General features: G+C 32.8%; 1 protein-coding gene across 2 annotated transcripts in view; it reads right to left on the bottom strand.

The window, feature by feature from the left end:
* Nucleotides 1-15001, bottom strand: part of Vav (Vav guanine nucleotide exchange factor) — a 63401-nt gene extending 48400 nt beyond the window's left edge. The window contains exon 1 of one of the 2 annotated variants that reach the window (XM_014232028.3): nucleotides 13769-15001. In XM_014232028.3, coding sequence (XP_014087503.2) covers nucleotides 13769-14077 — 309 coding nt within the window. In that variant the 5' untranslated portion in view covers nucleotides 14078-15001. The remainder of the gene's footprint in view (nucleotides 1-13768) is intronic. The other variant, XM_014232027.3, reaches the window with a different exon arrangement.
* Nucleotides 15002-15175: the final 174 nt, after the last annotated feature.

The following is a 15175-nucleotide window of genomic DNA, read 5'->3' as shown; positions in this document are numbered from 1 at the left end:
TTTAAGGTCTACGAAAATCTCATATTGCCAACTATTTAACTTCCATCAGCATTTTTGTATGAATACAGAAATGAGTACAATTAATATATTTGAAATACTCACTCTCACGAATACCATATTCCAATGCAAGAGTGTAATTTGTTTAAGAATGATTTAATTTTATTTAAAACTACATTATTGAACTCAACATTTTAATGCAACAACGATGCTAAACAAATGCTTGTGGATGAAAGTATGACGTGAGTGAACGAGTTTGGAACTAATTACAATAATTCTATATTTAGATAAAATTATCAACAAAAAAGAACTACAAGTATTTCATGCAAAAGCTGTCATTTGTACAAACATATGTACCTACATGCACTTATTTGTAAACATGCATTAGTTGAATTAAATGAAAGTTGCCGAAAAGCACGTTCTCCAACCGAATGAATTACTTTATTCGCATAAAATTTTGTGTTGAACAAATACAAGTTTTTTTTCTATTCCCTATTAAAATTTTAATTAACTAATAAATTTACTATTTCTTTAGCATAGGTATTAAATTTAATGTGATATGAAGTGTGCAAACATACGCTACTGTCAGTTTAGCAACGGAGAAAAAATGCTAAAATAACCTCAAAATTTATTTTTTTTTGCTCTTTTTTATGGCTTTTTTATTTTATTACTGAATTGGACCAATGAATGTATTTTTTCGAAAACATGATATATATTAACTAACTGATATGACAGATATGTTACGAAACGAAAAAAATACTAATTAATGTTTCATTTGCACATAAAAAGAGTTGAGCGAGAAAATGCGCACAAAAAGTATGATCGCATATAAGCATCGAGCTTTACTCTTTACTTGTGAAGTGTAATAAAATTATACAATAAATAACGGCACATTCAAAAAGTTGTAGGTATTAGCCGGGAGCATAAAATAGTGTGAATACAAGGATGAATGATGAATGAAACGATATTTAATGATAAAACTAAAATATAATTGATGACAAACAAAAACAAAGTAGAAGAATTAGAGATAATACTATAGATACACACGTAGGTGTATGCTAACTTTACCCAATTGATGAGCGAATTTCCAGATTTAGATATAGGTACAAGGACTTTTCGATCAGTTTGTACGACAGCTATGTGCTATAGTTCTCCGATCTAAACAATTTGTTCAAACTGCCTTAAACAATAAGCCATGCCAAGTTTCATGAAGATATTTTTTCAAATAAAGAATTTTTCATATAAAGACTTGATTTTAACAGATCTGTTTGAATGTCATCCTATAGTGTTCCGATATCGGCGGTTCCGGCAAATGAAAAACGTCTTATGGAGAAAAGGACGTATCCAAAATTTCAGACATATATCCCAAAACGATGATTAGTTCACGTGCAGACAGAGGTACATAACTAATTCGCCTCAGTTCGTTACGCTGATAATGTAAATATACTTTATGGGGTCTCCGACGTTACCTCAAGGCGTTAAAAATTTTGAGGCCAACTTAAAGAGATAGTCAGAGGCAAGAAAAAATTAGAATTTTCAGTAATTTTTTTTGCTATTAAATCATTTTATTTTATAAAAGTAGTAATATGGCATTATTATACAATGTTTTGACTTGAAGTCATGAAAATTTCAAAAAAAAAAATTTTAATTTCCAAAGTTATAGATAGCTAGTGTTGATCCAGTTCCAAAAAAAGATCCTCGTGGTGACAATCATAATTCCTTGGAGATTTATCAAAAATCAATCGGATAACGCATTTAAAATTTCACACTAGAGCTCCCGAGCGCTTTGAAGTGCCCGAGCGCCCTTTGTTATTTGTCGAATAACTCAAAAAGTAATTATCGGATCAACTTGGAATTTTCAGAGAATATTTTCAAGATATTACACTTAACGAAAATTAGATATGGTCGGGCTTGAAATATGTATTGTTTTGATGAAAGATGAGCGAAATTTTTTTTAGACGAACTTCGCTTAGATTACAAACGTGTAATCTACAAAGTAGTTTTCGTAAACATAAGCTTTTAAACTTGCGATCCTAAAAATTTTTCAAATCCTTATCTACAAATTCGCCACAGCATTCTATAATTGAAGAAAATAAGAAATAGAAATTCAAACACTTGAGAAAAATTATTAATTAGAAGCCCAAGCTCCAAAATTTATAGCTGAATTTGAAGGCTAACACCACAACTTGTAGAAGAAACCTTACTAAATCATTCATAAAGATCTTTTTATATGAGTAATACACCTGGTATTCTAGCTATGATGCAGCCGAAGTTAAAGTTTTGTCTTCTTTTTACTTTAATTTACATCCCCAATTCCATTCCTCATATTTTATATTTTGATACATCCGTCATTATTTATGTTTAAAGTTAAATTCAATACATTAATTAAAGTCCGTAAATGAAAATTATCATGAAATAATTAAAAGAATATCATTTAATTTGTCAATCCACACAATCCTTATATTAATTTATAAAATAACCTTCACCGGCAAACATGGCAACATTATTAACGCTTTCATTTCGCATTATGTGGATTACACACATAAAGAATAATGTAACTGATACACATTTATGGAAGCATGGAAGCAAGGCAGCATGCATAAAACCTGATATGTAGTAAATAAATGGCCATTAATGTTAACTAGCATATCAATCATAATTAAATGAGCTAATTAAGAAAACATACACTGTCGTTTTATTGCCTTAATGAAAGCAACACCGCTCGAGTATGTTTGTATGTTTCTGCCAGCTAGCGCAGAATATAAAGGAACTAGTGAAACTGACGTGCCTGATGCTTTAATTAGCACACACACACAACATGGAAAAAGCGAAATGTTAGAAAGTAAAAACAACAGAAAAGGCGCCGGAAAACACAAGCAAATCCCTTAAGCTACGTTGTCTTTGAAAAATGGAGGCGCAATGTGATGTTAATGCCGTTTGAGGGCAGCAAGCCTATGCATAAAAGCAGCTGTCTGACCCAGATCGCGTTTAAAACCTGAATTTATTTGTATTTGGGTTTGAATATGGGGGTAACACAATGTTTTGGTTACCAAGGACTTGGCTTGATTCAACAACAAAAATACTAATTAAAAAGTTTCCAACACAATTAGCTGGCAAGTTAACAGCGAAAATAATGCCAGAAACAAGTAGACACAATAGAAAAACAAGCCAAACAGCAAGAAAATAGGGAATACACTCATTGAGCGCGTGTAAAACAAATTTAAATTAAAGAGCGCTGTGGCGTATGAGCAACATTGGATTGCCTAGCATTGCGGCGTTTGTTTGGCTGTGTTCAATGGGCGCAAAGGTACTTATATATTCTTAGCAGTAAGTCGTTTGTGGCAGAAAAACACCAAAGGAATAAATGTGGCATTTGTAAGGGCTTGCAAAACTAACGCGAATGTAAGCAAGACACACAGATTTGTGCTGGACAACATTGAAGGTCTACTTTTTTTTGGTACTTTTGGTGTGGCAAAATGGCAAGAAAACAAGTAAACAAAAATAAAAGAAAATTTGCCATCAAATATGCATGAAAATGACATTCAACACAGTAATGAAGTTCTTGCTCGGCCTGCCACATATTTACATACCTACACACACTTGCGTATTGCCTTCATTGCTTTGCTCATTTACGCACAATTTTCGCCTTTTCCAAGCACTTATCACACTTCTTCTTTTCATTCAGTTACGGTTATTTAATTTTATGACGCAAATGTAAACATATACCGAAATTCACAAAATTATTTATTGACACCCAATAAAGCGACATTACTGACACAGATACTACGAATCAATGAAGAAGCAATGGCAAAAGGAAATGTAAGTCGCAGACGCTTGTGATAACTTTTGGCAGTTAAAGTCATAAAAAAACTGTTGGCAACAGTTTCCATGCCTGTAAATGCAGCCTACACATAATAATAATGAAACTAATCACAATAAACTTTTCGGTTGTCGGCACGTTTCGAAGTTGAACGATGATTTTGTGAATATTTATATCAAAAATTTTTCTTAATATTCATTGATGTTAAAGTGTATCAAATTTGCATGAAAAATTATTTATAACAGTGACGGGCTTCTGAAATTTCAAACAATGTTAAGTTAGGTTAGTTTGGTGTTACGCTTATGCGATGTTGACTTATTTAACTAAAAAGGACAGTACACCGAAATCCAGTGCCAACTAATTCAAAAATATGCCCCGTTAAGCCAATGAAGCACGCTTAATTCAAGTTCGAATGAGTATAATGTACATTATGAGTCATGTCAGGAGGTCCTACTAACACCTCTATTCCCTGTTAGACCAAGTTAACCTTAGCTGGTTCAGCTCATATATTTTCACAGAAGATACCAATATGATTCGAACTCGAAATTTTAATATTCCGTGATTCTAAGCTCATCAGTCTTTACATCGAAATTTAAAATAGTCGTCGAGAAAAAATGCAGAATTCTCTAATGTACTTCGATATCAAATACAGATGATTTCCCCTCAATCAAGGGTTATTTATAACGCTCGATCGAATAGTCTAAATTTCAACTTTTATCTTCCTATATTATCTGATCAAAATTGAACCGGATATACAAAACAAAAAAACTACATTTTCACGTATTTTAATACAAATCGTTATTACCGCCTTCAAAATAGACTCCTGAGGCGATAAATGTTCCATACACTTGTTATCACTAAGCCTCGGCTGGAAGTGCCTTCAGCGAAATTTGGTGATTTTCGGTTTCGGTTCACTTGCCCATGTTTCGTTGCCAGTAATGATGTGTTTAGTGAATGTATGGTCAATCATCTCTTTTGTGTCCTGTATTTGACGTTATTCGAGTCTAGCACTAACACGCTTCATATCCAAAACATTAATCACAATGTGTTGAGTCGATCTATATGAGATGTTGAGATCATCTGCTGTCTTTCTGGCGCCAACACGGCTATTTTCAAGCACTATTTCTTTAACTTTTTCGATGTTATCGTCATTAACAGAGGCAAGTTCTCGATGACTACAGAAACTACACTAAATGCTTTGTGCCACTTAAATACTTTTCAAATACCCATTGGAAACACAAAATTTCCAGCAAACTGGTCAAAATCGCCAAACAAACCTTTTGCGTTGTAAATGAACAGTAACTAGTAACGATCTAGCAAAAAAAAAATAATAAATATTATCCATTCGGTTACCGCGCGCTGTTTAAATCTACCAGTCCGGTTAAATTTTGATCAAATGGCATTAATGATATTCAAGATTCACATATTGCTATAAAGCCCAAAAAACCGAAAGGAAGCTGTACATAAATAGCTCTCACTTAGATTTCTGAGAAACCATATAGTGAGATATATATTTGACTAACAGTTTTTAAAATACTGTTTCTAGAAGGTTTTGTTGGAAAAATATCTACAAGAAACGAACTTCTATAGGTACAATATCAGTAAACATTTCGAAAAAAGACAAATCTAGTTTTACTTTTCCGATGAAATAAACTCAAAGTGTTCTATAAATGGAAATTCTTTTTAAAAACGCATAACTTTTTCTGATATGACAGCTATGGAGAATACTGTACATGCAAAATAACAACAAAACGGCAATATCTATGCTTTTATTGAATAGTTCACTAGTGAGCTACTCCGAAAAGTTCATAAAAATTCTTCACAAAAAGTGGTAACATTTTGCATTTTAATATGCTCTTACCAAAGCGCCCAATTCCCAGAAAACAATGAGACGGATCACATATCCCATTGAGTTTTAAAAAAGTGATATATATACAATATATACATACGTACGATACTCGTGTGTATGAAATCACTCTCCTCAGCTTTTGCACATAAATATACCATATATTAGGGTGGGTCAATAAACCAAATATTTTCCATTTCGCTTCGTACTCTGAAAAATTGGTTGATAGACACCTCTAAGAAGGTCTATCCAAGTATGAGCTCTTAAATGTAACGAAAAGTTACTTCGAGTAACGGTTTTCTATTTTTTTTTTCTTATTGTCAGATAGAAAATTTCATATCAAGCATAAAAGGGTATAAAAAGCTGTTTATCTTGATTTTGATTGATCAGTTTATATGCCAGCTATAAGCGATAATGGTCCGATTTGAACAATTTCTTCGCAGATTGTAGCGATGCATTGAATAATAATCAATGCCAAATTTCGTGAAGATATCTGGTTGAATGAAAAGGTATTCCATACAAGAACTTCCGCTCGGTCAGTCAGTTTGTATGACAGCTATATGTTATAGTTGTCCGATCTGAACAATTTTTTCGGATATTGTTTAATTCGCTTAGGCAATAAATCAAGCCGAATTTCTTTAAAAAAAAAAGGGCATCAGCTTATGCTATAGTGGTTCTATATCGGCGATTCCGACAAATGAGCGGCTTTTTGGTGAGAAAAGAACGTGTGCAAAATTTCTTGTCGATTCTCGCATAAACAGACAGATAGACGGACAGATAGACGGACAGACAGACAGACAGACATGGTTAAATCGATTCAGCTCGTCACACAGATCGATTATATATACCATATACTTTGTAGGGTCTCCGACGTTTCCTTTTGAGTGTTATAAGCTGCCTGGCAAACTTAATATAATCATTTAAGGGTTTATATCCATTTGTGCGTTTCAAATTATTGATTTTTTTTTTGCTTATATCACGAATGTAGCATGATTTGAAAATGATCGACAAACAATTTCGAAGATATAAGCGTAATTATAAGAATTTTTTAACTTCAGTAGTGTATTCGTCTTCCAAAATTTTTCTTCTCGCAATGCTGGTTTCAGAGTTGATGAGGAAAATTTTTAAGAAACGGCAGAACCGATAGATTTGAAATTTTCACAAAACGTTCTTAGATATATTTTTCAGCTAATGACCGAAGAAATAATATTTTTAATAATAATTTCGATTTATTTTTTCTTTAGCCACTTTGAAAAGTAAATTTTTTCAAAAAAAAAAAAAAATTGTTTTATCTTTGGGAAGTCGCCATTTTCAAAATTTTGACTAGTTCTTCGATCATTACTGGCATTCATTTATGATTTTTGAATTTTAGATAATTGTAAGCAGAAAAATCTTCCACACCACGAAAGACCTTTTTTCGAAGGTTCTTCTAGAGATCGGCATTTTTCTCTTTACAGATAATTTTGATTTGAAAACATATGTAAATTAACCAAATTAATTTTTTGCTTTGTTTCTCAAACCAAAACTGCTAGGTGTTATGATATTTAGACTTATCTAAGAATTAATCAAAATTTTTAAAAGTTTTTGGTAAAAACCGACGTGTCCTAATGCGTCGATACGTACTGTTCTGCAACCAATTTGTATTCTTACTAAATGGTCAGCTTTATGCTCTTCATATTTATAGAAATTCTAATGGCCAATGCATTCAAGTCAGAAGTTCTGTTCCAATGCCACAACTTGCATTTACAACACATACAATGTCTAGATGACTTTTAATAAACTTAATGACAGAAAAAATGTGTGTAAACATGTAAAATAAAGGGTACACAATTTGTGCAGCTATAAAATATGTTTATTAAAGTAAAAAATTTTAAAATGTACAAATAACAAATTTTAGGAAATAATATTTTTTTTTATTGTATAAAAATTTAAAACTAGGTAGCAGATTGCTTGAACTCATACCCTGAAGAGAGTATATTAAGTTTGCCATGAAGTTTGTAAAACCTAGAAGGAAACGTCGGATACCCATTAATGATCAGCATGATGTCTGTTCGTCCGTCTGTCCGTATATATGCAAACCGTCCCCCAATTTTTAAGTTATGAATTTTTGCATCTGTCTTTTTTTTCTCACTAAGAAACTGCTGTTGTTGGAATGTTCGATATCGGACCACTATAGCAAATAGCTGCTATACAAACTGAACAATCGGATTCAAATACCTGTGTGGAAAAGTCTTTCATTTGACGAGGTATCTTCACGAAATGTGGAATGGATTATTATTTAAGGCAACAATGCAATATGAAGAAATTTTTTAGATCGGATCACTATATCATATAGCTGAAATACAAATTGAACGTTTTTTATTGTTAGACCTATGTTCGCCTAAAAATTTACCAAAGCTCTAAAATGCACCCTATTTAGAACCTGATATACATAACATACGTATTTACATACATTCAGACTTAAATACTACTGTACACAAGTTGTAGTTGTATATTTGTGTATAGTCGCAGCGTCATGTTGCATGTACTTCCTACGTTGTGCGTGCTTGATTATGTGTGAAGCCCACTGCGTTCAAAGTTGAATTAATTTCGCAAAGCTTTTGTTTGCCACCCAAACATTGTGTACAATGGATGACATCAAACATTGTGTGTGTGTGGGTGTGTTCACGTTTATGAATTTTAGCTTTCATGTTTAGAATAGCTAGTGAAAATTCGTACGGTAGCTTAGCAAAAGTATTGCTGAATATTTTAGAGTTTACAATATAAAGCTTTCTAATACTAAAGCTTGAACGATTTTCGATTTATATTTACTTGTATACCGTAATTCTCAGCAATACAAAATAAATTAATTTAAAAAATAAAAAACATGAGAAATGGATGGAATAGAAAACTAAAATTAAATACAAACAAGTAGGGGAGGGTTTGCTTCGGGTGTAACCGAACATTTTATACTCTAGCAACTTGCAAGGATCAAAGCCGGGGAAATGCCTTCAAGTGTTGCTCAAACTTTATATTAAACTAGGGAAAGTAACCCCCTGATTGCATCCATTTAAGGCACAAAGTTATTAGAAAGAGGTTATATCTGAATTTCATTAAGATTTCTTACATATTGACCGGTAGATGCGGTATAAAGTCAACCGTAATTTCGAAAATGTTTATATTAGATATCTGGGGGGCTAAGTGTAGTATTGAGTAGTAAATAGCATGTTTTCATTATAAAATATATGTTCGGAAAAAATTCAGACATATGCACTGGGGTCCACATATTTGGTGTCTGGACCTTTGAAAATTTTTTGGCCGACTTCGACAATTTTTGGGCGTAATATGAAATACTTTCAGGTCACTATTTGTGCAAAGTTTTATTCTGATAACTTCATTGATGTCGAAGAAATCAAATGGAACTAAAAGTTTGTTATATGCGAAGTAGGCGTGGTTTTCATCCGATTTCGCTCTTGTATAACAGAAATATTTGGTTATCCAAATTCACACACAGAAACTGGTTAAACTTGAGTAGGATTTCATTTAAAGGTGGACGATGTACCCGAACCTATAGAGACCTTCCCTACTATCTTGGCTGTGAAATTTAATAAATACTTATACTTGTGGCGCATTTATTCAGTGAGTTATCGCACTTTTATTAGATTTCAATGTAACCGTTATATGGCAAGTGGGGGTGGTTATTATCTGATTTTATGAAAATGTGTTAAAATGATTTCTTCTCAGCACTTTTAAAAAATTTTAGCGTACAGGTGTCCCTTGCTACTGTGATCCTCTGTATCAAATTACAGTTATGTATCTTAATTTAGTGCTTAGTTATGGCGCTTTAGTGTATGTGTTTATGTGTTTTCGCTTAACGGCTCCTTGTGGGCGTGGCAATGGACCGATGACCATCCGCCATACTAACTCTCCTTGAAGTCTTCATTAGCATATCATAATTTTTACTTAAATTATCGCTTGCAAGGACAAACAGACGGACGGACCGACAGACAGACAGTCACTCGGAATTCAACTTGTTTCGTCACCCTGATCTTTTATATATTATTGTATATATATATATATATATATAACTCGATATGTATCTCGATCAAAAAAAAAAAAGTAATTATTGTTTTGGCTAAGTTTTTCTCGAAAGACTTGCTCAGCTTTTGAAAAGCATAGTAGCAAACCGGTTTATAAATCAGAAATGTGCTAAGGATCAAGTTCTGAACAATGACGCTTTAAAGCTATTGTGGCCTAGCTAATCGAAACAAGACGATATGTATAATTATTATTTTACAATATAAATTATTAATACAATAGCAACAATAAAAGGAGTTAAAAATTTAGGTCGAAGCTGATTTTTTACTTAAAAAATGGTTTTTTTTTGGCAATTTTTGGGAATTAAAAAAAATTTTGTATCAATTATTTTAAATTTTGACATATATATTTTAAAAACACATAGTTGAATTTTTGAAGAAAAAAATAAATATTTTCCGAGTTGGCCGACGGCGCAAAAATAAAAGTTCTTCACCGCTGCAGTGATTTCTGCATTGTCCGTGGATCAACCTAAAATAAAAAAGAATCGACTAATAATAGATATTGTCCGTACAATGATCTAATGATCAAAAAAATATATATATATTTGATAGTGATCGGAGTAATTACTCAAGCGATTTTGAAAAATGTAGTTTCGAGAGAAACGTCTTTACATAAATATGGTATAACATAAACAGTTTGGCTACACTTGACTATTGACAGCTACACTTTATGAGACTACAACTCAAAAAATATTTGATATATTCATTTAAATTTTTAGTATGCTATTTTTCAAGATATAGACTATGCAATATGCAAGAATAAAAATATTAAGTTTTTTTTTTTTTAAATTTCACACTAGAAAAAAATACATTTTTGAAAATATTTATGTAGCAATATTTTCTTAAATGTATTTTGTCTATGCAAATCATATATTAGTTAATTAAATTTCGCTCACTTTAACGCTTTTTTAATTATTTCAATAATTTCTATCAAATACAACATTACAAAATTATTTATTTCTTATTTATTTTTGTCTCAATCCAGTTTCTGTGCAAATTTACGACTTTGTATCATAAAAGCATCTGGCAAACGATATACATACATACATACATATTCCTACATACTATGAGCAGATATACACATCTCCATTTGTGCTTTGCAATATTTTATTTAATTATTTCATAGAAAAACTGATACAAAAAGCAACGAAAGAAAAATGATAGAAAGTCAGCATACTTCACACCAGCAATAATAATAATAACAACACGAGCAGTAGTGACAGCAATTATGTGCGACTATATAATGGCTAGCAATGTACAAGCAACAACAAAAATGGTAAACTTATATGTATGTGTGTATGCATGTAAATGTCTATATTTTTGATATGTCTGCTGTGTAGCTAACAATAATAACAAAAATAATAATAACAACAATTATAATGCCGCCTCTGCAGCTGCCTCAGCAACGCATTGTTGATAAGCGGAAGGAAGTTAATTTTGCATATAAATAGTGAAAGGCATACAAATCGGTTGATAACAAACTGAAGGCTTTGTGTTCTTCTAATTGCTGCTGGCATTTCCATGTTTCAGCATGCCTTTATTATACGATTGCATGGTGTTTGTTTGGTTTGGCTTTATGGAACAGTAAACAAATTGGAAGCAAAAGTGACACCAAAATTAGAAGCATTGTGATATGCTATGCTGTTGCATGATAAAAGATGGTGAGACATTTGTAATCAGTGCAGCATATGAGACGTGCTGTCCGATATATAAATTTTGAACAACACAAGGAAAATGAGAGAATAAAATACTGTAGCTGCAAATATTATGCATAGTTATAAATGTAAAAGAAAAGCCATTTTGTTGCTAGAGAGCTGAGCTAGTTTCTATGTGGAAAAATTATATTATTTTTTAAGTTAAAATATTTAATTTTAAGTCAGGATAAGCAACTATGCTTGTCAAATTGTAAAGGGGCCGTATGTCAGCAAGAACGCGCCGAATATTATCTTCCAAGGCGACAATCGTCTCAGGCGACTTCACAATACCCTACAAAAAATAGAACAGCGTTGTTAAATCGCACGATCTTAAAGCCCACGCCACCAAAACTTTCCTACAATAAATTGATTGTTTCGTTGGCTGTATGGCATGTAGCGCTGTCTTGTTGGAACAGTTGAAAGAGCGAAAAAGTCATTATCCATGGCTCTATAGTCCCATTGATTTTTTTTTTTAAATATGAACCAGTGATTCTCTTCGTCCATAGAGCACATAGAGTTGGATCTAAATCTACCATTAAGTGGATGAGCACTGCTCCAATTGTTGCGCGCATTGGCGGATAGACTCATTTGGGTCTTCTTCGATACTCTGCTCCACAGCAGCAATAGCGTCTTCGGTGCACATTGTATATTGGACGCAGTGCAGTTTAAAAGAAAATGTTTTATTTCTGAGCCGTTTTTGGTGTTTTAATGGCAGAAAACATTCATGAAGAGGGTATTCTAGTGTAGAATTTATATATTATCAAAGTTTAACTATTTTAGAAGATGTCTACGAGTAGATTTTTTACTTAATTTAAATTATTTTCGGTGATATAGACATTTTACTGACCCGGCCTCCAAACTGGTTCGGCTGGGTCTAATCGGACTTTTTCATAGAATACCCACGATTTCTCGAGTTCTACTAGACTGATTTACTCGAAATTTTCAGAATACCCCCTTAACTAGTTTTGAAATATATTGCTGAGTTGACAGTTTTTGTTGTTGTTGTAAAATAATATAATTGTGTCTAATATCAAAAAAATTTATAAAAAAAAAAATTGTTTGTAAATATTTACTGCATTAACTACTCCCAGATGTGGGCAAATTAATATTGTCTGATTTCCAAAAGATTTAAGGAGGCACATACATACATACATACATATACGGCCATTTACAAATATATTGTAGGGAGAATTAGTAGTGGTCTTAGCTTATTTTACAGCGTCATGGATATTCGGCTTTACGTCAAAACTAAGGATTAATAAGAAGAAGAACTCGTCGCAAATAGACTTTTTCGGACACAAAGTTCGACATATTTGAGTGAAAAAATTGATTGTTGTTTGCGCTTTAAATGAAAAACAATCAGTGAAAAAGTCGCACAAGCACAGTGGCTTTCCAACACATGTTCGGAACATTGGAACTAAATACATGCGAGTGAAGAGTTAGCATAACTCGTTTACTAATTCATTGTCTGTACGAATGAAATGGACCTAATATTTCTACTGGGATCTAAATTATTATGGATTTTAATGGTAACAACTTCTAGGTATATAATCTAAGATTAGAATATATAAATAAAACACCGACATGTCACAGCTCCCTCACATCGCTTATAATAATATGTACATGCAGATAAATATACATACATAGGAATATAAGTATATATACCGGAGTATGTACAATATATATGTAGGTGTATTGTCTACATGAAAACATTGATTACAAATTATAAGTATCCAAAAGTGACGAGATAGCAGATAATAAGCGAGCTGTCAACCGATTAGTCTACCTGTTATCAGTCATTTAACAAGCCGTTGTCTCATACCAATGTAGAGGCGTCTATAACTTGATTGCGCTTACCGCTACCATATTTGCTTAGCCGAACAAGGAATTTGTTTGAAGAAACGCAAATATTATACAACACATAAAATTGTGCCTGCAAACGCATCTAAAGAAATTATATGAACAACACAACACTGTTCTTGGATGGCACAGAAATAGCCACATAATACATATATATTCGTACATATAAAATAAGATAATTTATTTTACTAGAGCTATCTTAAAACACATATTTATATAGCACTTTTTCATGCATAGATATATATGTACATTGATATGTAAATAGCTGTGCAAGTTAAGTAAACAGTCAGAAAGGAAAAGTCTGGCCTTGGCTTGGAAGATGGCGCCTTTTATACAAGTGTGGTCGTGTCTTTTCAAACAATGAACAACAACAAGTAAGTTCTTGTGTGACAGTGTAACTTATTTTTTCGCTATATTTTGTCTACAATATAAATTGAATATAACAACTAGTAATGTATGTATGTATATAACTCACCTGTGCCATTTGTGGCTTGCGATTGAAATCGCGTGGATCCATACTGTTGGCATCCAAATAAATGACCAAATTGCAAAGTAAGACACCATCGCGTAGCGTCAAGGCAAGGACGCGTATTTCTGAATCTGGCCAATTGGCTTTGTGATCGGATGGAATAATTTTGCAACGCGTTAACCATGCAACACACTCGCGCCACAAATCATTATTTCCGACACCACCACTACCAGCACTACCGCCGCCGGTGGCTCCCAAAACACCGCCACTACCACCACCACTACCGGTACCACTATTGTTACTTGGCAAAGCCATGTTGCTGTTGTATTGTACTGCAGTTGAAATCGACTGTTGTTTTTGTTATTGTTTGTTTTATTATCTTACTTCCACACCACTTTGTGAAGTAGTACTGATAATATGTTAACTGTATTTTAAATTTTTTTTTATTATTGTTGGGATTATTGAGAGATACCTATGCTCGATATTTGTTTACAGTTGTGCGTTTTAGCTTATATATTTTATATATACATATGAATGTATATGGATGTATATGGAGAAACACTTTAAATTCTTTTACTGAACAACGAAAAGTGATACAAATCTTATTTGCTTTTTAAGCCCGCCAGCATTGACAGCCATATGAGCACATATGCATTTACACACACACATATATATATGCATGTATGGGCGCAGAAATATACACGCGGTGATACACTATGGAATTATTGCACGGTCTTGTCTACACTCTTTCAACAAACCATCACGTAAACAATTATGGCTATTTTTCTATAGCAATAACAATATTTGCTCGCGATCACACATAATACATTTGCACAATTCATTTAATTAATAATAATTTGAATGTAGTGTTCCACACTCACTAGATGGATGCTCACAATTGTTGCTCAACTCTTGTTTGTTTTTGTGATTTTGTTGCTGCCTGCAACTTATTAGCTTCTGATATTTATTTGCACTTGCAATCAAGGACGGTGAATTTTTGACACAAAGTACGCTACTAGGCGTACACAAACAATAATGCAAGAGACTTTTCTCTTCACAAACTCAAGTTAATTATTGGAATTGAAATCTTCGGCTTCCCCGCATTAAAAATAAAACCACTTCACTCGTCCGTTGTAGATAAAGTTATATTTGTCCTCTGATTTGGAAGGCGACAACTACTGCTTTTGAATGCGACAGCGAGTCCCTTGCGTCCTGTCAACACAATCGACAAAGTAAAGCAATTTGACAGCAGACGAAAGCACTGTGTTGCCACATTTTGCGTTGCAATAAGTTGTACTAAAAATTGTGCGAGTTTTCTTGATTAATAATTGACTGTTAATTTGAAATATTTAAATTTTGTGTTTTGTAAGTTAATTAGCAAATTTTAAATTAGTAAACGCTACGGTGTATTAT

Source organism: Bactrocera oleae, chromosome 5, assembly GCF_042242935.1.
Source record: "Bactrocera oleae isolate idBacOlea1 chromosome 5, idBacOlea1, whole genome shotgun sequence".
In the NCBI taxonomy this organism is placed as follows: domain Eukaryota; kingdom Metazoa; phylum Arthropoda; class Insecta; order Diptera; family Tephritidae; genus Bactrocera; species Bactrocera oleae.
The sequence above is the reverse complement of the archived record's forward strand: the minus strand, read 5'-3'. Positions and strand labels throughout refer to the sequence as shown.